The sequence below is a fragment of the Asterias rubens genome, chromosome 19 (assembly GCF_902459465.1).
Source record: "Asterias rubens chromosome 19, eAstRub1.3, whole genome shotgun sequence".
In the NCBI taxonomy this organism is placed as follows: domain Eukaryota; kingdom Metazoa; phylum Echinodermata; class Asteroidea; order Forcipulatida; family Asteriidae; genus Asterias; species Asterias rubens.
In genome coordinates, this window is record NC_047080.1 from 9037416 (window position 1) to 9063560 (window position 26145).

A 26145-nucleotide genomic window follows, 5' to 3' on the forward strand; every position below is an offset into this window, starting at 1 on the left:
TATCCCCGATGCAAATTTAACATCTATTAACTCGGTTCACGGTTGCAGTACCTGCTTCTAAACAACTTCGAACTGCCACTAGATATCGGGCAATCTCGGTAGTCTAGACCTCCATGGTAAGACACTGCTCTAGAATGGCAAAGGTCGTGGGTTCGAATCTCACCCGAGTTATATTCCTGTGGTATTTTTTTTTCAGAACTCGGGTAAGTAGGCCTTTAGTGCTTACACACATACATCGGTGTATTATGGGTAAAACACAAATGAACACCATGTGCATATATATCTATTTGCCAGAGAGAACTGTCTCGCTACATACCGTACCGCGGAGTATATTTTTCGAATTTTTCGGGAGACTTCTCAGTTCTGAAAAGAACTGTCCTGGTTTTTAAATAATACATGGAAGGTAAAACATCGGCTACTACTTTAGCTTATATAGGATCGTTTTAACTTCAATAACACGTTCTTAATTTCGTCAGGACTCGGAGACTATGGAGTCCTAGGTTTGTATTATTCCAAAATGGTGTCACACACCCGAGTCGCCCTCATCGCTCAGAGCCAGGCCAGGAATTTTATTTTGAACATGTTAAAAGGCTGCTTTCATTTCGCAAATGGCACTTCCATTGAAAGTCTGGTAAACGTTTGAGGGGCACCAATGCCCCAATCTAGCAGCAGATGCCATGTCCTCCGCGGCCTTCGTGGAATTCCAGTCCTGCAGAACCATCGCCTCCCCTCTTGCTCGCCAAATAAATTAGGTAGGCCAAAAAAGGAAGAAGGCACACATGAATGGTTTGGCTAAATTTAAAAAGCCCCCCCCCCCCCCACACATGCACACATGTCACCATCACCAGTGCCACCGCCGGAACCTTTGTCTGGTAACGCCGCTGTTCCAGTGAGAGAGGGAAATTGAAGCGAGATCAGTGGGTCGCCTATAGCAGGTATACACTATATTTTGTACACCGACACAAATGGCTCATTGATCACCGACCTTCTGATTTTTCAATTCCTGCTGATTGCTGTCACTGGTGTGGTCTATTAACAAAATGTTGTTCGCGGTACACAATCACCTCTGCCACACCCCCTTGTTGCAGTTACGCTAAAGTAGTTCTAGCGTATCGTAGGCCAACTGCGGTTAACTCAACAGCCAGCAGACACTCCATCCAAAATTGCCTTCAACTTTGCAGCTCTGTGTGCGAGTAACTGCACTCAGTGCATGGTTGGATCATAGAGCTCTGTCATCATGGCTGTTGATAAGGTAACAACGTTGGCCTCGTAATGTTGTTCAATGTATTTTTCTGTCATTTTAAGGCACTGGACACTATTGGTGATTAATCAAAATAATCGTTAATATATAACAAATTATTTGGTAACGAGCAGTTGATAGTATAAAACATTGTGAGAAACGGCTCCCTCTGAATTGTAACGAGTATTTTTTTTAACTATAGTTTTTTGCAAAAAGTTATTTTCTGCAGGTTAGTAAAGCCCCATAAATATCATAAACATTCCCATTAAGTAGAATTTGAAACTTTGCATGCTATTGTAAAGTTTTGCGGTAACACCATGTATCTCTAATTGAGTTTGGGTGGCTCTGACCTTTGGTTTCAACTCGACGTTTCGATCAGTGCTCTGGTCGTCTTCTGGAGAAAACTCCCATTGTAGTCAAGAGTGTTTATTGTGTGGTCAATTGCGGAGCTTTCAAAGTGACGTATAGGTGACGAAAACAATCGTTGAGCGAACGCTGAATAATCTGCGTTCGAACGATACAAATCTGCGTTACAGTCGCAGATTCGAAAAAACAAGAAGTAATCTTCAGGGAAAAGATTTGTCTTCAAATTCTTCGTTCGAATTTCAAACGAGAACAATTGAACGCATATACATTTGCGTTTGAACCAACCACTGGTTTGAACGAACAAAATCCGCGTTCAAACAAACACAATTTGCCTCTCGAACGAAAACTCTTGAACAAACAAAAATCTTCGTTCGCATGAACAAAATTAAAATCTTCGTCCAAAAGAAAACCCACGGTGCACGCACGTGCACTTTCAAACGAAACGAATTTGTCGGTTTGAACGAAGATTTAGAAACAAAAACGCGCGCACATGTGCTGTCAGAGACACAGACGTCATTTTGTTGACGACGTGTAGGTATAATGCTATTGTCACTAATCAGTAGTATTGTGGTGCATTGTGTGAAACGTTTTAAATACCTTAAATTCTTTTACTGCGCCTCATCAGGTTTGCTAGGCTGACAATTTTAACGACTACTACGTAAGCAATGACTGTTTTCAACTTAAGAGATCAGCTTGCCATTATTTGGGGCAGTCGGGTTTGGGCGTGGTCCCGTCAACATCTATCGGCTCTCTCGTGGTTTAATTTATTTCAGTAGCAATGTACCTCTGTTATTTTATAATAAAGTGTTCTAGACCATATATTTATGGTGTCGCTCTTCAGTTTTTTTTTTATGTCTGTTTAACATCACTAAAAATCAAAACATAATATTTTTATGGTGGAGAATCCGGGTACCCCAGGACATCTTACCAATTTATAACAAGTATTTATAAACAAATAACTACGTTGATTTTGAATAACTTCGTTATTCACTGTCACGAGTAGTCTAACATGTGTTAATTTTGCCCTGCATTGTTGTTGTTGACGTCACCATTTAAGTTTACTTATAAGTAAGTTGTTAAGAATAACAGTATTGGTCTAAGTAATAATTAAGTAAGTTGTTAAAAATAACATTTTTTGTTTAGTTTATTTGGGATATTTACGAGTTGACAGCTGTGCTACCAACTGAGCTTCGCCGAGGGAGGTTTAACATCACTCAAAAATCAAAACATAATAGCAGCATGCACGCTAGCAGCTAGACTTGTTTCAAGTCCCGTTCTCGTGCGAGGTTGTGCGAGTTTTTCTGATGTTAGGCGATAGGACTGAACAAAAAAAGACTCTCACGGGATTGGGACTCGAGTCAAGTCCAGCTACAACAGCATCGTCAATAGTTGCGTATTGTGCACGCAGGAAGATCATGTATCACTTCGTAAGATTTGTTTACCTTTGTCCCTTTACAGGCATTGATAATCACAAAAAAAATACATATTTCCAAAAGCTTACTAAAAACGAGCAATGGAGAGCTGTTAATTGTTTAAAACAATGTGAGAAACGGCCCCTCTGAGTGTAGATTTTTTGGAGGAAGCAGACTCTCGTATAGGTCCAAAGCCTTTTATTATGCACATGCAAGCACATACATTGTGCAAAGGGTTTTTTTTCTTGCACTTTTTCCTGCAACCTCGAACAACAAAATTGAGCCCACGGCTTCCTCTGAGAAGTAACTTAAATAAACGTAGTTTTTTAGGAAGAGGTAAAAAAAGACTTCAGGCCTGAAGCCTTTTATAATGCATCTGAAAGCACACAAATCCAACAAGGGTGTTTTTCCTTTCTTAATAATTATTCTCTTGCAACTTCGATGACCATGAGTCCAAATGTTCACAGTATAAAATTAGTTATTTTATGCATAGGCCTACTGTTTGGATACACCAAAGGTGTCCAGTGCCTTCAAAAGTCATTTTAATAATAATTATTCAGCAGATCATCACACAAACTTGTATATTTTAAACTTTTCTTGATGTTACAATAAGACGCAATTCAGCCTCTTTATGGCTGTAAAATATTTATTTCTGAAACATTTATTTCTGATATAAACCAACTATAATGATCTCTAAATGAGTTGGGGTGGTTCTGAAAAGAACCGTTGGTTTCAACTCGACGTTTCGATCAGTATGCTCTGATCGTCTTCTGGAGAAAGCTGGAGAACCATGTTTTTCTCCAGAAGCCTACTGATCGAAACGTCGATTTAAAACCAATGTTTTTTATTCTTTTTCCAGAACCACCCCAACTCATTAGAGATAGTCATTACATGGTGTTACCGCAAACCAGTTTCCAAATCGCATTCCCACCGTGCAAAGTTTCAAATCCTAATGATCATTTTCTCCTCCCCAAAATACCGATTGATTTGAAATAGATGCATAAGCTAGCCGAATGTCACCCGGAGAATGGAACGATCACGGCAGCAGGGAAAGAAGACAAAAGACCAGTTTGGACTTCCAAGACGGAATTCTTCTTGTCCTGTCTGGGGTACTGTGTTGGGCTCGGGAATATCTGGCGATTCCCTTACCTCTGCTTTGAAAATGGTGGTGGTGAGTTAATTATTATTAATGGTTTATTTAATCTGAATAAAAAAACATACAAAAGGTAGACAACATCCAAATTTACAAGTGTTGACAGAGTTAAAGACACTGGACACTATTGGTAATTGTCAAAGACCAGTCTTCTCACTTGGTGTATCTCAACATATGCATAAAATAATAAGCCTGTGAAAAGTTGAGCTCAATCGGTCGTCGAAGTTGCGAGATAATAATGAAAGAAAAAACACCGTTGTCACACGAAGTTGTGTGCGCAGGGTGTGTGTGCGTTTAGATGGTTGATTTCGAGACCTGAAATTCTAAATCTGAGGTCTTGAAATCAAATTCGTGGAAAAATTACTTCTTTCTCGAAAACTATGTCACTTCAGAGGGAGCCGTTTCTCACAATGTTTTATACCATCAACCTCTCCCCATTACTCGTCACCAAAATAAGGGTTTAATGCTAATAACTATTTTGAGTAATTACCAATATTAACAATAAACAGGCAAAATCTATAGGCCTACACAAACACACATTTTTTTAAGAAAATAAAAATTTGGCAAAAACTTGTGAAACCATGCAATAATAAAAAAAAAAATTTAGTGAGAAATTACCTCTTTCTTAAATCTATGCTACTTCAGAGGGAGCTGTTTCTTGCATTGTTTTATGCTATCAACAGCTCTCCAATGCTCGTTCCCAAGTCAGTTTTTAAGTTAATATTTGTTTTAAGTAATTACCACCGTGTACCCTCCCTCTAAACATATTTCTCAAGAAAAAGAAAAAACAACAACATTAAAAACATCGATAGAAAGAAGTTTTAATGTGAGAAGGGCTTCATCCAGGCATGAAGTATTTTTCTCAGGCATCTGAAAACTCACAACATTCTTTGCTGTTTTTCCCATTATTTTCTTGCAACTTCGATTACCAATAATTGAGCCCAATTTTCGCATGGTCTAATTGTGCTTACCAGAATAAGGTTACCAGTTAAACTACAATGTCACATGTACTATTTGTGACTGCTATCCTGCTCATTTCTGCTCAGCAAATTCTTTTTAAGAAATAAGTTCTGCTTTTAAGCAGTTCTAAATTGAGTCACATTGCTACTTTCTAACTAATTGCCAAACATGGAGATATTTCAAAGGAGTGCAAAATTGACTTGGAAAATACAAGATTTATCAATTTATTTATTTCCTTTGGATGGGCAAAATCAGTAAAAAAAATAACTGGTTTCCATTTGGGCCCTGCATAATTACGTTGTTAAGAACAAACAAATTAACTTATTAAAAAGTAAACATAAAATAACGATATCAAAGTTGTAAACTCAGCGTGTAGGAATGTAAACGGAAAATTAAAAGCAATAAACAAAAAAATGAAGAGTAAAAAATTAATAGAGTAAATTTCAGAAACTGTCACAATAAGAGGTTTAAAAACAGACCAGCTTTCAAAACAAAGGAGACCAGTCCCTAAACATAGACATTCAGGAATGGCAGATATTTTGTAATAATTTTTGTCTTTTTCCATCAGGTGCGTTTTTAATCCCTTATCTCATAGCTCTGGCTATAGCCGGGTTACCAACATTCTTTCTGGACTTGGCCTTTGGACAGTACAGTAGTCTGGGATCCATTTCAGTATGGCGGTGTGTTCCTTTTATGCGAGGTAAGATAATTTATACATTTATATTATTCTTTTATATCAAGTAACAAGGGAACCTGACTAGTGTAATTTTGTAATGGTTATGAACAATTGTCTGGAGCGGGGTTAGAACCAACGACTCCCAAAGTAACGTGCAAATCCTGTTCGCTCTAGTCAATTTGGTTCAGCCGCAAATTGTCTTATCGTGTATGTACACGATAAATAATCTTATCCGTTCATGATAAATCCAAACTTATTCGTACTTACGCAATAAATCCCAACTTATTCATACGTACACGATAAATCCAAACTTATGATGTACGTACATGATAATTCAAAACATATCGTACGTACACGAAAATCCAAACTTATCTTGTATGTACATAAATCAAAATCATCATGTATCAATCTAAACTTAACAAACCCAAACTTATTGTGTACGTACACAAAAGTCCCAACTTATCATGTACATACACAATACATCCAAACTTATCGTGTATGTGCACAATACATCAAACTTATCATGTATGTACACAATACATCCAACTTAAGTTTGGTTTTATTGAACAGGATTAGAGAGAGATTTCTTGTATTCATGCGGCAGCAATACACTTACGTAGGAATCACCTCGATCTGAAAACCTTTTTTTTTAAATGGCCCAATTTCTCTTACTTGATTCTTTATCAGGTCTTGGATATGGTCAGATTTTCATCTCCTGTCTCGTCGCGATCTACTACAACGTCATCATCATGTACACCGTCTACTACTTCTTTGCCTCCTTCGCTACCGTCTTGCCCTGGGTCGGCTGCGGCCACGAGTGGAACACCGAGTTCTGCAGCGAACTTGCCACAGACTGCCTGAGAGTAGGGGGAGTTATGACCCAGGACAACACCTGCAAACTCCTGGGTAGTCTCTCAGTGGCCCAGTTGTACAGTTTGAACATCACCAGTGACGGGAACGGGACATTTGATTTAGGAAACTACACCGATCCTTTTAAAGTAGAGAGGAGTATCCCAAGTGAGGAATACTGGAAGTAAGTATCGAGTTGTTGTAAAGCCACGGGACACTATCGGTTAATTACTCAAAAAAATGTTAGCATAAAAACTTACTTGGTGACGAGCAGCGGAGAGCTGTTGATAGTATACAACATTGTGAGAAACGACTCCCTCTGAAGTAACATTTTTGAGAAAGAGGTAATTTCTCATTCAAATAATATACAAAATCAGGCCTGAAGACTTTTTTTAGGCATCTGAAATCTAAAATTTGCCATCTTTTATGGACAGTTTAAACATTGGTATCCTTTTCAAAAGGTGCAATTTTTACAACCATGCTAAAACTTAGCAAGGGACCCTTGCTAAGTTACTGTCATGTGAAAAGCACACACACTATCCAGGGAGCTGAGATGGTTTAAGGAATGAATTAGCCTAGTGACCAGGGGTACTAAGTGCTTTGAGACGCCCTTTTATAAAGCATTATATAAAAACCGATTATAATTAATATTATTAAATTTGTAGGAGAGCAGTACTTCAGGAGTCTGCCTCTATGAATGAGACTGGAGGCATTATCTGGCAGCTAATGCTCTGTCTAATCTTCGTATGGGTTCTCGTCTTTGTGTGCCTCATCAAAGGCATCAAGTCAACTGGAAAGGTTTGTTGCTAAAAATATGTTGTAAAAAATAAAGACCAGCAGTTGTATTTTGTCTCTTGTTTGCTGTATGCCCTACTTATGTTTGATGTGTGTTCCCATCTTGTGGGTTGTCGTGGCCGAGCGGATAAGTGCATCAGACTCAAGTTCTGGAGGTTAAGTCATCGGGATGTGGGTACGAATCCCCGTTGCGTAACCATAAGCTTCTCTCCACAAAGGGGTAAAATGGGTACCTGGGAGGGGAGAAATGGTTATGATTAGCTTGGAGAGCGATAAATCGCAGCGCCGACTGTATACTCCCCAGGGAGCTGAGATGGTTTAAGGATATGGCCCAGTGACCAGGAGTAATAATGTCAGAAGGATGTATATTTTCCTTTGATAATCTTCTTGCAGGTTGTATACTTCACAGCCTTGTTCCCATATATCTGCCTGCTGATTCTACTGGTTCGGGGTGTAACTCTACCAGGGTCTGGCAAAGGAATCAACTTTTACATAAACCCAAAATGGCAGACACTCACCAAGCCAAAGGTAAACAGACAAACCAATAGACCGTTTGGGTCATCAGCACTACTAATAATAATTGTATTGTATCAATCTTTATAAAAAAAAACCGAAGCAAACCATACCCTTGGGAAGGGTTACAGCAAAAACAAAACTTAAACTTATAATACAACTAATAATAATAAGTGTCGGCTTCTTATGTAGCGCTCGACAGTGACGCTCAAGGCGCTTTAACATACAGTGTTTTCCTGCAAGGTATGTGGGACTAAGTTTGAATTCTGAGACCTACTCCTTTAACATAGGACCAGGTAATGGTTTACAAGGTTCAGTGGCGCATTATGCAGCCAATCAAACCAGGAACACCAGGGCGAACCCCTTCTCTTTTCGATAAGTGCACTGCTTAATTAACCTTTTGGGTAATCAGCCCTACTGTGGATGAACCCACAAAATCACTAATCCGATGATTGGTCTAAAAAAAAACTATTTACAGTGCTAAGACCTCTATCGTCATTGTGAAATCAGCAGTTAACTTGGTAGGATTCAAACCCACAACCTTGCCATTGCAAACTCCGAAAAGGGATATAAACACCAAGCTGGCAACAGCCAATCTCTCTGATACAAACATTGGATTAATGTCCTTGATTACGAGTTGCACAAACCAACAAATTGTGATTCAGTATCTAGACAACGATACTTATTGCAGTCATTATTCGATCAACGGTTAACTTGGTAGGATTGGAACCCATAACCTTGCAATTGCACGAAGGGAAACACCAAGCTGGCAATAGTCAATCTCTCTTATACAAACATTGGACTAATGTCTTTGATTAATGTCTTTGAACAAATCAAGAAATTGTGATTCATTAGCTAGATGTTGATTCTTATTGCAGTCATTGTTCGACCAGCGGTTAGCTTGGTAGGATTCAAACCCACAACCTTGTGATTGCAAGTCCAGCAGTCTAACCACTGTCATTAAAACATACCACCATTGCTCAAACTTGTCTGACCTCACTGTTTGTCTGTCTTTTCTACTAGGTCTGGTTGGATGGCGTTAGTCAGATTTTCTTTTCGTTGGGAGCCGGAACCAGTGGGCCGTTGACATTGGGATCTTACAATAAGTTTCATAACAACTGCTTTATGTGAGTAAAGAGTTTCATTAAAGGCAGTGGACACTATTGCTAATTACTCAAAATAATTGTTAGCATAAAACTTACTTGGTAACAAGCAATGGAGAGCTGTTGATAGTTTAAAACATTGTGAGAAACAGCTCCCTTTGAAGTAATGTAGTTTTCGAGGAAGAATTAATTTTCCACGAATTTGATTTTGAGCCCTCAGAATTAGATTTTGAGGCACGGAAATCAAGCATCTGAAAGCACACAATTCGTGTGACAAGGGTGTTTTTCCTTTTATTATTATCTTTCAACTTCGACGACCAGTTGAGTTTCACAGGTTTGTTATTTTGTGCATATACCAAGTGAGAAAACTGGTCTTTGACAATTACCAAAGGTGTCCAGTGTCTTTAAATCTGTTCTGTTGGTGCAAAAATAAAGCTTTTAAATTTGTGTCTAGCAGTGCCATGTTTTGATGAAGTACAATGCCATGAAGTTTAATCATTAAATCTGTAACGTACTGTGCCGGTACGTTAGTCTGGAGGTCGCTGGTTCAAATCCCGCTCCATTAAAATCTTTGTTCAAACCGAAAACTGTTTTTCTTCTTGTAATTTATTCAAGTGATGGAGTCACCCTTGCCCTACTCAACTCTGCCTCCAGCATCTTTGCGGGGTTTGTCATTTTCTCCGTGCTGGGTTTCGTGGCTGACCAACAAGGCAAAGCTGTCGGTGATGTCGTATCTCAAGGTAAACACAGACTGAAGTAGTTTGTTCTCACGAATGGGTCATTTTGAAAAAAAAATACAAAATTGAAAAACATCGATCCACTTTTGTTCTCAAGAATGGGTTATGTTGAAAAAAAAAAAAAAAAGTGGAAAAATACACTTGATCATCTTGCTTTGTCCTTTGAATGGAACGTAAAGCCGTTGATCCTGTGTGTTGTGTAACACACGTAAAAGAACCCAATGCACTTATCAAAAAGAGAAGGGGTTTGCCCCGGTGCTCCTGCTTTGATTGGCAGCATATTACCATTACAAGCTTTGAAGGAATAAGTCTCATACTTCAAATCGTAGCTCCACACACATACCTTGCAGCTTTGGGGTATTAAAGCCATTGGACACTTTCGGTAAACAGTATTGTCCAAGGCCCACACTTCGAGTATCACAACTTCTATATAAAACAACAAGCCTGTGAAAATTTAGGCTCAATCGGTCATCGGAGTCGGGAGAAAATAACGGGAAAACCCACCCTTGTTTCAGCACGTTTCGCGGTGTCATGAAATGTGTTTAAAATAAATCCGTAATTCTCGATATCGAGAATCGATATTGTTTTAATGTTTTCTCAAAAAGTGAAGCATTTCATGGAATAATATTTCAAGAGAAGTCATTCACCACTACCTTCTGTAAACACTGTAAGTTATTTGTAAATCTACGAATCTGCAATAAAGGATTATGAGAGCAAAACACTTTTGCTTACTAGTGGACAAAATTAGCAGCCTAAATACCACTGATTTACCTCTGATTTACTTCCTGCTTGGGTCGTCTCTATTTTGTTGACTGCTTAGGATTTGGTCTGGCCTTTGTGGTGTACCCTGAAGCGGTGGGTAAAATGCCGGCAGCTCCAATCTGGTCTATCATCTTCTTCTTCATGTTGATCACAATTGGTTTGGATAGTCAGGTAAAAATCCCACTCTACAAACAAAACAACATTTTTATTATTATGATTTTTGTTTTATGCAAGTCGCCAGACACGTACGCAAGGCCTGAAGGCCACTTCAAGGTGTAGGCTACAATAATTTTGTTCTTCTTCCAGTGCCGTTGCCAGCTACTCCTAGGGCTGAAACATGGTTACCCCTTTTACAGTCCACAGATGTAGGCTTGGGTATCATCAATCCGAAGCCTGGTCAGTAGAGCAGAAAGCACAACCTCCCCAACTTTACGTAGCAAGTGCACGACTGGGATGCCAACCCACACTCTGCTGATCAAACACCAGAGCTTGAATCCTGTGCTCTTAACCGCTTGGCCATGACACGCCAAATAGAGACCAACTCAGGTTGATATCCTTTTAAAAGCACTCGACACTATTGGTAATTACCTAAAATCATTGTTAGCATAATGAGTGATTGTTTGTTACATGTGTGTAGCATACAAACTTTTCTTGTCATTCTCTGAACGCTTTGCAACCTCAGGAAAAAGCGCTAAATAAATTGTTATATATTTGGTTTGCGGTAACACCATGTATGTATCTACTTGCCAGGTAGAGTTTGTTCTTAGAGAACTGTCTTGCTTTATTCTACTACCGCGCAGTAGATGTTCAGGGGTTCGGGAGACTTCTCAGCTCTGAAGAGAACTGTCCTGCTTTTGTTTACTATTACCCAGGCGGATGGTATAGAAAGTAGGCTGGGACTACTACTTTAGCTTATAGGATCGTAATTAACTGTACTACCGCGGAGTCAGTTCTTAAATTGGTCTCAACGTTTTGACTAGCTTGCTCTTGTTATTGTTGTTATTATTTAATGTTAAATTATGTTATTATTATTATTATACTCTTTTGTTATATCCCCTCCACCGAGCACCGGTGCCAAGCTTGTTCTTAAGAGGACGTGCAGTAAGAAATGAATATCGTGTTTGCTTGCAGTTTGTGATCATAGAGAGAGCGACAACTGGTTTAATAGACGAGTTTCCAATTCTGAGAAGACATCGTTTAGCAACAACCGGAGCTATGTGCTTTGTTTTCTGTATGATCGGGCTACTGTGTACCACTAATGTAAGTGTCTCAATAGAAAAATCAGGTGAATAGAGATCTGATTTGATTTGATTTTGATCGAACACAGCAAGAACATATATGGACAAAACTGTAATAATAATAACATGCACACATATAGCGCTTAATACCAGGTTTCTAATACCAGGTGAAATAAGAAGTTTACGATAACAAATGATGTACCAGCAGTGGAAATATAAAACAGAAGTAGAAAACATAAAAGAATACCTGCAGAAAATGATTCAAGGATGGCCCCAAAAACCTCAATAGCCAATAATCAACTTGGACCTATTTTCATTATTCTGTATGGAACCCCCCTAGGCAAGTGGTATGGTCCAGGTTAGGATACCATGGCATATGAGCTAGCCGGTGAGTATGATGTGGTTAAGACAGTAATAGAAACGTCATCAAAATGCACTGATGGCAAAAATCAGGGTAGCTGCAAGACCAATTATAATATACATCATATTGTTTAATTGTCTGGGTACTTTTTGTAGGACACGAAATACAATGTCCACAGATTTACACTTACACGGTTTGAAGATAATGATGATACTTCCCTTAAAATATTGCGTACTGAATTGCTGCATTTTTGGAGAAATGAGTAAAACAAGTCACAAAATAATTTTTGTCTCAGTGTGTAAAACGTATTTTCGCGACATTTTTTTTACATGTTTCTCAAAAACTACAGCACCTCAGCAACTAATATTTTAAGGGAGGCTTTCTACTATCATTATCTTCAAACTGTGTAAGTTTAGTGTAAATCTGTGAACATTGTGTTTTGTGCGACTGTTACCAAATGTACCCCAATCCTTTAAGGACAGCATTGGTAATCGTCAAATGCCAGAAAAAACAAATCTGTGAAAGTTCAGCTTATGCGGTTAATCAGAGTCATGAGAAAATAGTTTAAAACAGCCATACAAAAACAGTTCAACTGTTGCCAAAAGTTTGGTTCTGAAATCACAAGATCAAAACTGATTGTAATCTACTCATTTCTCAAAGACTACAGCATTTCAGGGGAAGTTTTCCACTTTGCACCATGTACGTACAAATATGTGTATTATTTTAACTTTGATATTTGTGATCTTACCGATGATACAGGCTGGTGCATACTGGTTGGCATTCTTCAATGGTTACGGTCCGTCTTATTCCTACATGCTCTTCTCGCTCTGTGAGACCGTCGCCCTGTGCTATCTGTACGGCATCAAACGTCTGAAAAACGACATCCGAGCGATGGTTGGTGACTATTGGGTGGACTCGAAGGTGTTCATGTGGTTTCCAATCGCATGGTGTGTCCTATGCCCCATAACACTGACAGTGAGTTGAACTTGACATACTCTTGTATCTAGCAACACGTCAAAAAAAGGAAGCTTTTAAAGCCATTGGACACTTTCGGTACAGAAAAAAAAAAAAAGTTGACAGATTTACAAATAATTTACAGGGTTTACAGAAGGTAGTGGTTGAAAGACTACTCTTGAAATATTAATCCATGAAATGCTTTACTTTTTGAGAAAACATTAAAACAACATCAATTCTCGATAGCGAGAATTACGGATTTGTTTTAAACACAAAAATGTCATGTCACGGCGAAACGTGCGGAAACAAGAGTGGGTTTTCCCGTTATTTTCTCCCGATTCCCATGACCGATTGAGCCTCAATTTTCACAGGTTTGTTATTTTATTTATAAGTTGTGATACACGAAGTGTGGGACTTGGACAATACTGTTTACCGAAAGTGTCCAATGGTTTAAAGAAAATATTGACTACCCTTTTTACAGGCAGACATAAAAATGTCCTAATTCAGATTAAATTTCAAAAATTTCTCATCTATATACAGTCCACCTGTATAAATTTTGGAGTGTTAAAGAAAAAATAAAAGAATTGGTTTTTCGCTAACCAAACAGTTGCTGGCAGTGTAAGCACTTTATGTAATCTGTCGAAGTTTGAGATCGATCAGATTTGAACTCAATTGGTAGTCGAAGTTGCGAGATAATAATGGAGAAAAAAAAACACCCTTGTTACACTAAAGTGTGTGCTTTCGGATGCTTGATTTCGGGACTTAAAAATCTAAATCACATTCGTGGAAAATTTCTTCTTTCTCGAAAACTACGTTATTTCAGAGGGAGCAGTTTCTCACAATGTTTTATAATATCAACAGCTCTCCATTATTCGTTACCAAGTAAGGTTTTTATGCTATAATTATTTTTAGTACTTCAAGCCATTGGACCCTTTAGGTTCAGAAAAAAAAAAAAAAGTTCACAGATTTACAAATAACTTACAGGGTTTACAGAAGGCAATGGTGAAAGACTTCTCTTGAAATATTATTCCATGAAATGCTTCACTTTTTGAGAAAACAGCAAAACAGCATAAATTCTCGTTAACGAGAATTACGGATTTATTTGAAACACATGTCATGACACGGCGAAACGCGCGAGTTTTTCCGTTGTTTTCTCCCGACTCGGATGACCGATTGAGCCTAAATTTTCACAGGTTTGTTATTTGATATAGAAGTTGTGGTACACAAAGTGTGGGCCTTGGACAATACTGTTTACCGAAAGGGTCCAATGGCTTTAACAATAGTCACTGCCTTAAGTTGATTTTTGTACATAATGTGCAATTTCTATTTTCAGCTTACACTTGTAGTTGGCTGGATTATTCGTAACGACCCCGAGTACAATGGACCTTTCCCGCCATGGGCAATGGTGATTGGTTGGTCCTTCACTTTCTTCGCTTTCATTGGTATACCAGTAGTTTGGGTAAACGACCTGGTGAAGAACAAGGGAACATTACGCGAGGTTTGTGAACTTTTTCATTTGTTTTTAAGCTAAAATCTCACGTCCTCAAAAACCTGGTTAAAAGAGTAGGGTACTTTTTCAAAATGTCCACAGATTTACATTAATTTTACATAGTTTGAAGATAAGGATAGTAGAAGGCTTCCCTTCGAATATTACTTAACGAGGTGCTGTAGTTTTTGAGAAATGAGTAAAACAAGTCACAAAGACTTAGACAAAGACAAAAAACAAAAAAATTATTTAAGCATGTAAAAATGTAATAACCAGTTATGGTATTATACAAAAACATACCATAACTGGTTAATACATTTTTACATGCTAAAACTGAGACGAAAATTATGTTTGTAACATTGTTGTACTAATTTTCAAAAAAAAACTACAGAACCTCAGTAAGTAGTATTTTAAGGGAAGCTTTCTACTATCTTTAACATACTAATATATGTATATATATTTTTTTTGACAGCGCTTAAGCATAATGATCACACCACAGAACAACTGGGGACCGGCCAAACCAGAGGACCGTCAGCATGCTTGGGACGTCCACATCCAACACGGAACTACTATGGGAGGCATGCTTCATTTACTGGACAGTGCGGACAATGTAAAATTCCCGACCGTGGCAACTGATATGCTGTAATACTTTGATCAAAGAAACAAACTTGTATAAGATCACAGAGTCACATAAAACTTATATGGTCGAAGGTGATGATAGTAGAAAACATCCCTTGAAATATTTAAGGTCTTAGTATTTCCTTGACTTCCAGTGTTTAAACTTTAATGTTGAATGCATTATAGGCGCCAGTGTTTATTTCTAATTGTAAGTGCTTTGAGTGTTTATAGTTTTAGGCGGTAGTGTTGACGCTCTGGCTACCAGTGTTAAAACATTAGGTGCTAGTGTTAAAAACATTAGGTGCTAGTGTTAAAACATTAGGTGCTAGTGTTACATGTAAAACCTGAGCAGCTAGTGTTAAAACATTAGGTGCTAGTGTTAAAACAAAAGGTGCTAGTGAATATGTTAGGTGTTATACTTTAAGTGCTTGCAATTGTGCTTATACATTTACAGGCAAAAATATTCTACTTTTGAAACATCTTTCTTACCATTATGCATTTTATACGAAACGATTTTTAACGCTTTTCATAGACAAACTCACCTGATCCAAGGCAACATGTCTCTCTAAGCTGGAACATGTTTTCTTTTATGACAAAGTAATTTTGGAGATAAATTACAAATATAATTTGTCAACTCTACTGCAAAACCATCTCTGAAAAAAAGAAGTTTCCATTCAAATATATATTTTTTTACTTTTCTACTCTCTATTTTTTCCATTAAAATGCATATTTTTACTTTTCTACTTTCTTTATATTTTTGTAACTTTATAAAAAAAGGGGGAAAAAATTAAGAGGAATAATTAATATTATAATTTGTTTCCAATTGTAAAAGGTGAAATTTTAGTTTTATGAAAAATCAAATTCATGGATCAAATTTAAAGAAAAAAAAAGAAAAGAAAAGCTTATTCTATTCTGAAGTAAAATACTACGAAGTTGCACATAAAATTGCCTGAAATAACAACAAAGTGAAATGAATTCCAGTATTCAAAATTGTCTTTATTTGAAATATCCAGATTAAGTTATAAAATAAAGCATGAGGAGTATTATAGTGAGGGTGTGTGAGATTTTTGGTTCTGAATAAGCGATTTGCGTGCTATATTTGAATATCGCCTGGTGCAATGACGTGCTTGATCACAAGTTGCCACTTAATTCCTCGGACTATCAAGACAGTTGCTATGTCGCATGATTAGAGGCAAGCTTTTGCTTAGTTACATAAGCGATGGTGAACACCCATAAAATGTTTTGAATGGATTTGGCTGCTGAATGCACCATAGCACTTTGTAGACCCTTATAAGGTGCTACATAACTGGGTCTCAGAATTCATAACTTCAATAACCTATCTTTTGGTATTAAAGCCATTATACACCTTCGGCACACAAACAAAAAAAGTTCACAGATTTACTGATAACTTACAGGGTTTACAGAAGGTAATGGTGAAAGACTTCTCTTGAAATATTATTCCATGAGATGCTTTACTTTTCGAGAAAACATAAACAATTATCAATTCTCGTTGTCGAGAATTACAGATTTATTTTAAACACTTGTCATGACACGTCCAAACGTGCGGATACAAGGGTGGGTTTTCCCCGTTATTTTCTCCCGACTCCGATTGAGCCTAAATTTTCACAGGTTTGTTATTTTTTATATCAGTTGTGATACACGAAGTGTGGGCCTTTGGACAATACTGTCTAACGAAAGTGTCCAATGGCTTCAATGTTTATACTAAGCGCCTTGAGTACCTAGATACGTGCGCTATTAAAGACAGTGGACACTATTGGTAATTGTCAAAGACCAGCCTTCTCACGTGGTGTATCTCAACATTTATACAAAAAAATAACCAATCGGTGAAAATTTGAGCTCAATCGGTCCTCAAAGTTGCGAGATAATAACGAAAGAAAAACACCCTTGTCACACAAAGTTTTGTGCTTTCAGATGCTTGATTTCGAGAACTAAAATTCTAAACTTGAGGTCTCAAAGTCCAATTCTTGGAAAATTAATTCTTTCTCGGAAACTATGGTACTTCAGAGGGAGCCGTTTTTCACAATGGTTTATACCATCAACCTCTCCCCATTACTCGTTACCAAGTAAGGTTTTATGCTAATAATTATTTTGAGTAATCACCAATAGTGTCCACTGCCTTTAAAGACTTCGATACTATTATTAATATGGCACAATGTTACCTGGGTTTGCTCATCTGGAGGTTGCTACGCAAAAGCTTCCAACAACCCATTTGACATAGCAACTGTCTCTATAGTCTGAGGAATTCAAATTTAAGCGGTACACTGTGACTAAGCAAGTCATTATTCAAATCAAACTCGCAAATGGCTTATTTGGGGAGGAGGGGGGGGGCCTCCTGTGCCCCCCCTCCAATATATACCACTGTAAATGTCACACCATCAAAGTTGAATTCAGAGAATAACCCCTAGTACACCAGGGCGCCCACTGCAGTGACTTTTTAATGGCTTGTGCATTGAGAGACGTGGAGATTGTTACAATAGGAGACTTTCCAACGCTAGGTGGCAGCAGACATACCGGGTAAATTTCCATTGTTTACGTAGTTCTGAACATGCGCATAATTCTGAGAACAATGGATTTACCCGGTAAGTCTGCTGCCCTCTATCGTCCCAGAAAGTCTCCCATATAGGCACTTTTCCAATCCACGGCTTCGGATATGGCTTCAGGCTCCATTCTCTCGTGTGGACGTACGCAAAGCAAAACAACAGCGAGCCAAGCTAGCCTGAGTCGGATCTGGAGCCGAAAGCCTTGGTTTCGAAAAGGGCCATAGAGAGAGGCCAGTTTTCTTGGGGTCATGTGGTTGCTGGACGCCATCTTGGTCCAAAAGGCAGCTCAACCCAATGGGCAGACTAGTCTGAGGCCCTTTTTGGACACAAAACGGCGTATTATCAGAAGTTGTTGCAAATCTCTCAAAAGGGAGCTTTTGTTTTTGACGTCGGATGGTTCTGCGATGGTAATGATGACATTTGGCGCCATCTGCGCATGCGTCGACTTTGAGGACAGTCATCCCTCAATTTCTACGACAGTGCTCGCGATACATCTGCGTTGTGCTGAAAACAATAACGTTTGGCTGAAAACTACAAACACTGTCGCAGAACCATCTGCCGTAGAAAACAGAAACTCTGTAGTATACAGCTCTGGTGCAATCCTGTGCTTAAATGGTCTATGGTGTACATCACTTTACAGTATACCAGAATGCTATTTTAAGGTAGAAATTTCATACAATTTATTATACAGAAATTTTTGCGGTCACACCACGTAATGACTATCGCTAAATGAGTTGGGGTGGTTCTGAAAAGAACCGTTGGTTTCAAAGAACTGTTGGTTTCATCTAGAGTTGAAACCAACGGTTCTTTGAAACAAACGGTTCTTTTCAGAACCACCCCAACTCATTTAGGGATAGTCATTACATGGTGTTACCGCAAACATTTCGATATCGTATTCCACCATGCAAAGTTTCAAATCCTACTCACAATTTATTGTTGATTTGAATAACCAATATTTGCATGAATTAATAAACTTTCAAATAAATTATGGAAACAAATAATGATTTGCCACGTCAGTTTGAATAAACTTTGCATAAATTTACATAAAGGCTTTACTTAAAAATAAAAATAAGTTTGCATAATTTCAGGGTAAAATTGTTTCAAAACCAAAGTATAATAATTCAGAACAGCCATTATGTACATGTAATTAAATAACCAATAAATGCTTGCTGAATAAATTACTGCCTCAAAAAAAATTAATTATTTTGTCTTGGTTTTTTCTTCTTCAAATTATTGTCACACACATATTAGGGATGTTTATCTGCACATTACGCAAGCAAAAACGTAAACGTGAACGTCAGAAAATTTTGTTACGTGAAGTTACCATTTCTCACGTACAATTGTGCAGAAGACGTCATACGTGAGCATGAAATAAGCCCAATGTGGTGAAGTCATCTAGAGAAGACACAATTTTTGGACGTTCACGTTCTGCATAACATGCAGCTAGACCTCCCTATTCTTTTGAACTGTGGAATCGTATGTCAACATGACTTGATCAGCGTATTAATTATAAAATATTTGAAATTAACCCTCCTACTGTGTGACCATTTAAGTTTAATATAAGTGCAGTGAATGGTTTCAACTGAAAAAGAGGTCATTCAGACACAGTACTAAAGTGGTTTTATCTCATGGTTCAACCCGATCGAGTTCAACTCTGTGTGTCTGAATGGTTCTAAAGTTGGAACGAATCTGGTCCAACCAATCAAAGTTAGACCATCGAGCGAGGGGCGTTATCTTCAGACCACTTCGGGTTTATCTTTTAACATTGTGTGGACAGAATAAAAAAAGGCCACAATCCGGTTAAGCTCACAACAGACGACCCATTGACATCCGTAATCATTGTGTAAACACACGGTGACCAATGAACAGGACAATAAACCGGACGCTAGGGTAATGGGGTCGCGTTTGCTTTGACCGCTTAACCAAAGATAAACCATATCGAGTCTAACACAGTGCTGGCTGAATGTGAGGAGAACAACTTTTTACAACCGCCTCGAAAGTAAAACCGGTTTGGGTCTAACTTAGTACGCTGTCTACTCATACCAAAAGTGCACCGAGAATAGGAGGGTTAAAAAGCAACGAGAGTGTAAATAAATTGTAAATGCATTTCAAAGCCTCTCTAATGAATACATAACATTAAGTATTTGATTTTGTCAAATAAAAAATAATCATATTTAAATTTTCTGTGTTGCAAATTTAAATTAAGTAATTTTAAGTAGTTTTCAATATAACTATGCAGCCATTTATTCCATTAATAAGGGTTGCCGGAAGAAAGCTGGGACAAACAAACGTAAATATATAATTCAGGTTTATATTTCTATTTGATTGACACACTTTTTATCAAATGGTAAGTATATCAGTATAAACCACAAGGGAAACTGACTGGGTAAATTTTTATATGACAAAGAGTTGACTAGAGTGGGATTCGAACCAACGACATCCGGATCAGCGTGCTGGCAGTTGTATGGCTTCTGACTGACACCCCTGAACAAAGATATTGACAAAATAGGGACACCGCCAACATAGGGCTAGATAGCTCAGTTGGTAGAGTGCCGGCACTTTAATCCGGAGGTCGTAGGTTCGAATCCCACTCTAGTCAATTCTTCAACCCGAAAAATCAAATGGTAAGTAGTTCAAGGGTTTTGTATATTTTGTTTGAGATTTATCTGCATCAAAAAAAGAGACAAATCTTAATATCTTAAATTTTGTGAAGGAAGATACATACACAATTTGGGACCTTGCCTTGTGGATAAAATAAATTAAAATAAAATCTATTTCTTTAATAGACAAAATAAAAAGCGGTTCCAGGTTTGATTCAAACCTCCAATGAAAATAAGGTTCTGAAAATAAACATATATGCTTATTATATATAATTATCTTTCATTTTTGTGCTTTTATATTTACATTCTAAATCACACAATATGGACAATTTTAACCAGATGAGGAAAATAAATATTGTTTAATTTGTACAATATTGTACAATTTTAGAGACATCTGTTGCTCATTTTCTTTTCTTTTCTGGGTGTTTCTTAAGGGATAAGGGGGGGGGGAGGGGTTGCAGAAGTACAAGTACACTCTACCCTGTAATGGTACTCTATGAAGCTGCCTCCAATAGTTTCATTTTCATAGTCTGTTTTCTTCCTTATATTATTTCAAATGAAATCAACACAAGACTCTGAAGAAGAAAAATAGTCTGATCCATTTCAACACACCACTGAAGTGCTATCATTATCATTTAGTTCGTACAGAATATCCGACGACGGAGGTCTGTAGTAGGCATAGAGTTATATAATAAGAACTAGAGGGTGCACTGGTGATGCTGCTTGCACAAACGCGACGGGACCGCAAGGAGACACGCGCGCCATTCTGTTTGCGCGTTAAATATGAAGTATACGTTCGAGCTTGTGTTTATTGAACGCTACGCGATGCTGTTTTGTCAACTTACAAATAGGCCCCACTAACATATGCTGTGCGATGCGGTTTTGTCAACTTAGAAAATGGCCGCATGCTCGCATGCCGGGGCGCGTGTATAGGCCAGTGTGCCCTCTAGTTCTTGTATATAACTCTATGATAGTAGGTTTATATCTTAATTTGCTGACGTTGATTTAAATCCACAGAGATTTTTTTTAGTTGACATTCGGTCGTGTCCGAAACGTCGACTTCGGCTACAGCTAGATTAGCCCCTCGGTCAGTGTTAAAGAGCATCAGGCAACAGGCTCTTTGTTCCTCGTACCTGCTTTAGCCAGCTACGGGGACAGGGCCTTTTCCTGTATTGCCCCCTGTGCACTGGAACAGCTTACCTGTTCACATCAGAGAAACACACAACATCTCTCTCTTCCAGCGGCAACTTCAAACATATCTTTTCCAGCAGGCCTTTTCATGAACTTGGGTTTTTTTCTTTCCTTTCAGACCGGCACCTTTGAATGTTTCACAGATAAAGCGCGCCTTATAAATGCTGTGATATTATTATTATTATTATTATTATTATTATTATTATTAAAGGATAGGCAGACACACGCGATCTGACCGTAGGTAAAGTTGAGGTCGCTGTTTCGGACATGGCCTTGATATAATAACACACACACTAAAGTACTGATGCTTCATACGTCACACGCTCGGCCCGATCGTTTCGATCTTCTCCGCCATGACGGACAGAATCTTGTCGAATTTCTCATACCTCTCGGCTGCCCCCACTGTGGCCCCCTTGCTGCCCCACAACAGTCTCATGTGGAACTCCGGCCGGCATGAGTCCAGAATCTCATCCTGGGGCAAGAATTTCATCAGCTTTGAGTTGGCGTTGATACGGTAGAGATTAGTCTGCTGGCAGAACATGTGGGCGTTCTGTAAATGGTTCAGGAGCGAGTCCAGCCCAAAGCCCGTGGTGGATTCTTCCCACGACTCCCCCGTCGGTAAGACCTCCAGAGTCTCCTTAGTGGCTGGTTGACTCCAGTCCGTACTGCCGAGCATAGTCCAATCTCTCTCCAGCAATTGCATGACAGGCACTATGTGTGGGATACTCGTTTTGGTCAGGGGGATCGCATTCTCCCCGGCGTTCAACGACTTGAGCAGCGAGCGTAGTTTCGTCTCGTAGTTGAGGGCACTGCTGGTGTGGTTCTTCCTCAGGAGCTCCCACGATAATTTCAGTTGTCTCAACTGCAAGTTTGAAACAATACAAAATGTATTAACAGATAAGTAGAATTCAGCATGAGCCCAGGCTTAGTGCCATGTCACACAAGGTACACAACAGGCAACCAGTTCCAGGCAATGGCTTAAAATAACATTTCTGTCAAAACTTGGGCTCAATTGGTCATCAGAGTTGCAAGAGAATACAGAAAGACAAAAACAACCTTCTTGCACAAATTTGCGTATTTTCAGATGCCTATAAAAGGTGTCAGGCCTGAGTACCAAGTAAGTTTTTATACTAAACAATTATTTTGAGTAACTACCAATAGTGTCCAGTGCCTTTAATATACATCGGGTAAAAACAAATTATATCCTTTCCCTGATGCAAAACTAAATATTCAATATCTATTATATCGTTGCGGTAGCCGCTGCCAAAACATATGATTCGAACTGCCTCTAGCTACTGGCCAATCTCGGTAGTCTAGTTGGTAAGACACTGCTCTAGAATTGCAAGGGTCGTGGGTTCGAATCCCACCCGAGTAATAAGCTTGTGATATTTTGTTCACAGGACTCGGGAAAGTACCGAGCATAGACCATGTGAACTTTTTTACAATAAGTGTGACCTTGTTGATTCTTTGGCTATTCTGGCAGGCAAGATACTGCACTGGTCCTATGGGAAAGTTGACATTTTGTGTAATAACTACCACATAAATCCAAGAGTTATGAAAGTAAAAGCTGGACAAGTTTTGAAAAGTGCCCCCTTTCATCATCTCAAAAGCTGATAAAAATTGGACAGTGCAATCTCCATAAATATAAGATTTTATGTTTTCTTCCATTAGGCTGTGTACAAATCGTGCCTGCAGGAAGTCCAGGCTTGGTGGCTCTTTTGTAAACATGTCACGTCACAGGTCACATCGTCTAAACAGTGCTAACACACAACGGTGTACGAGTAAAAAACAAAGATAAGATATTTACCTGTTTACAACCCAGGCCGTCCATGACGGCTGTGAAGCTGAATAGATTCCCAATGGTTCCTTTTAAGGCCTCAGCAACCTGGATCCATTGATTTAACATTCGTATCCTCTGGTTGGGATCACTACACGTCAACACGCTCACGGCACACCACGTCTTTAGACAGTTATACCTGAGATGGGGAGAATCCAAAGAGATTTCAATCATTTCCTGTGCGGTTTTAAGACTCTTTCAAAATGTCTCCACAATGCAATCTTTCGATATGTTTTCTTATTGCTGGGAGTGAGAGTCATTGCTGACAAAAAATAATGGAGAAGGACCAGTTAACATGTCATTTCACTGGTTTACCAGCATTTTCAATAGTTTGCAAGCAATTTCACTGGTCCAACTTTGCCAGCCACTAGCCGGAGGGACCAGTTAACTTGTCATTTCACTGGTTTACCAGCATTTTCACTGGTCTAACTTTGCAGAACACTTGCCAGAGAGGCCAGCTAACTTATAAGTTCATTGGCTTGCCATTATTTTCACTGGTCCAACTATGTCAGCCACTAGCCACTGCCATTTCACTGGTTTGCCAGCATTTTCACAGGTCCAACTTTGTCAGCCACTAGCCAGAGGGAAAAGTTAGCATGTCATTGAATAGGGATGCTTTGCTTTACTGGTCCTCAAGTGTTTTAACTAGCATTTGGCCAGCAGACCACTGTTAAGGGAGAGTGCTGCAACCTACCTTTCTAACAGATCTCTTCTTATTTGCGCCCCCTGTGGTAATGTGATGACCTCAAGACCAGGCTGCTTTTTTGTTGTGTCTGTTATCCGACTCATCTATAAGACAAAACAAAAATTACCTTAAGCCCTTATTACACTACTCTGATCCCTGGGGGGTAACCCTGGGAAATAACGGGAGACTTGTTCACACTTGGATCGCTTTACCCCTGATCTACCCCAGGTAGTAGCCACCCCTGCTCTGAAGAAGGGGTAAGTGGTAAAACACTGGGGTATTCTTGAAACTTGCAGCCAGAACCCTGAAATAGGGACCTACATGTATGTTGGGACAGTGTGAAAAAAGCACCTGGGTAACAATGTGTTAAAAAAACTCCTGGGGCCTAGCACGAGTGGAAGTCGATCAATGCACTGATGATAATAATAACGACATGAACAAGTATTACAATGGTGATAGGTGGACCAGATTCTGTCTAAATTAATCTAAATTCATATTTCTGACTTTACCTCAAAATCAAGCTTTGTGATATGCTTGGCAAGAACAACAGGGTCCGTGTCTAGAATTCTTTGCTTCCCCTCGGCTAAAATAGTTCCTTCCAAGGGTTTGTTGTCATCCCCCATGAGTGTTGTTTTAAAACTCGACAACAGTATACAAGAGGACTCTTCCACCTGTGGCAAAGGGGTGACCAGTTTCTCAAGTTTATCCTCCACATCCTTGTCGTTCTCTGCCACTTTGGAGTAGTCCGCATCAAGTACTGAGTTCCTCGTGTCCGAGTGCCGCTTCCGCGGTTTCAATTCGGGTTCAACTTCGTTACCGTTTTCCTCAACCACTGCGGGTTTATCGTTTGATTTATCGTGGAGCACGGAGAACCTTACCGGAAGGGGATCATACTGTTCTATTTCACTGTAGACATGGTCGTTGATGAACATGCTCGGCGAATCAAAACTGCTGTTTGATACTTTGGGTGGCTCTACCGGCGGGGCAATGTTCCCGTTGGTTACATTTTGACTAGGCGTTTTATTCCTCATGGGTGGCAGAGGGGGTGCAACTTCGATTGTTTTGGTCGATCCCTCGCTGGGTGTTGTTGGCTGTGCATAGTCCCTATCGGGCGACTCCAATATGGGTTCGCTACCCGTCCGACCGAGAGGTTTGTGTTCGTTCGTAGAGCCCACTTCTGGCATCCCGAATCCATTAACCGGTCCGTTTATTGTTGGGGAACTTTCTGATCTTCCTAACGCCGCGTTGTCCACAACAGACATCCGAACTGAAGGCTGGCTTCCTGATCGTTGACGAAAGCTATCCTGTTTGAGGGTAAGTCTTGGCGTGACGACCCTCCTCGGTAAGACTCCGTACGTGTACGCACTCGCTTGCGACCGATTTATCGCGGCGTACTTGCTGTCGATGAAACTCAAAGGCACCGATCGATTGATCGGCTGGCGGATCACCGCCCCCGACGTTTGCGAGATCGGTCGGGCATTCCCGATGTAGAATCTCACTAAAGACGGGATCGAGTCAAAACATTCCTTCTCGAATTGATACTGCACCGAAGCGTACGGCGAATTGGCTTGAAGTATCACCCTATTGATGACAAAGTGCATGGGGGCGCTACGCCACCTCACCGACAGGACATAGTTCCCGGGCTGCGAGATTGAGTCCCGTATGAGGAAGTCGCCGTCACTGACCAGGAGTTTCTCTACTTTGTCGCGGCTGATTCCTCCGTGGAACCACGCGTGGCTGCGAATGTCATCATTTGGGAGTTTGAGCTCGGATTCCAGTTCTTTGCGGAGCTCCTCGGGGGATGTGTCATACAGGTCCATCTTGAGGTAACTTGGGGACGGAGGAAGCTGCAGGAATAAAAACAAAGACTTTTATTAATATCTATTTTTAATTTTGTTTAATATTGCTCTGATGTTTCTGACCAGAGGAGTGTGGGTTTAATTTGTGATCATTGGAGTGTCGTGGCTGAGCGGATAAGAGCACCGAACTCAAGCTCTGCTGTTTCTGTTCAGCAGAGTGTGGGTTTGAATCCCGGTCATGACACTTGT

General features: G+C 39.4%; 2 protein-coding genes across 11 annotated transcripts in view; one reads left to right on the top strand and one right to left on the bottom strand.

The window, feature by feature from the left end:
• Positions 1 to 98: 98 nt before the first annotated feature.
• Positions 99 to 16271, top strand: LOC117303264 (sodium- and chloride-dependent neutral and basic amino acid transporter B(0+)-like). Of its 5 annotated transcripts, none has more exons than XM_033787423.1 (13): positions 99 to 116; positions 4024 to 4189; positions 5700 to 5831; positions 6495 to 6840; positions 7322 to 7454; positions 7845 to 7979; positions 8988 to 9091; positions 9683 to 9807; positions 10625 to 10737; positions 11698 to 11826; positions 12925 to 13140; positions 14453 to 14617; positions 15078 to 16271. In XM_033787423.1, exons 1-13 carry the CDS (start codon positions 114 to 116, stop codon positions 15249 to 15251), a joined length of 1941 nt encoding a protein of 646 aa, XP_033643314.1. In that variant the 5' UTR covers positions 99 to 113; the 3' UTR covers positions 15252 to 16271. The 5 variants fall into 5 exon arrangements, with proteins under 5 accessions (XP_033643314.1, XP_033643312.1, XP_033643313.1 ...); XM_033787421.1 differs by lacking the exon at positions 99 to 116 and adding an exon at positions 312 to 752 and having other exon boundaries at positions 4015 to 4189; XM_033787422.1 differs by lacking the exon at positions 99 to 116 and adding an exon at positions 806 to 935 and having other exon boundaries at positions 4015 to 4189.
• Positions 16272 to 20313: 4042 nt separating this feature from the next.
• Positions 20314 to 26145, bottom strand: part of LOC117303144 (breast cancer anti-estrogen resistance protein 3-like) — a 55377-nt gene continuing 49545 nt past the window's right edge. For all 6 annotated transcript variants that reach the window (XM_033787253.1, XM_033787251.1, XM_033787252.1 and 3 more), the window contains 4 exons: positions 24607 to 25944; positions 24107 to 24201; positions 23383 to 23551; positions 20314 to 22437 (listed from right to left, as the gene is read on the bottom strand). In XM_033787253.1, coding sequence (XP_033643144.1) covers positions 21892 to 22437; positions 23383 to 23551; positions 24107 to 24201; positions 24607 to 25944 — 2148 coding nt within the window. In that variant the 3' untranslated portion in view covers positions 20314 to 21891. The remainder of the gene's footprint in view (positions 22438 to 23382; positions 23552 to 24106; positions 24202 to 24606; positions 25945 to 26145) is intronic.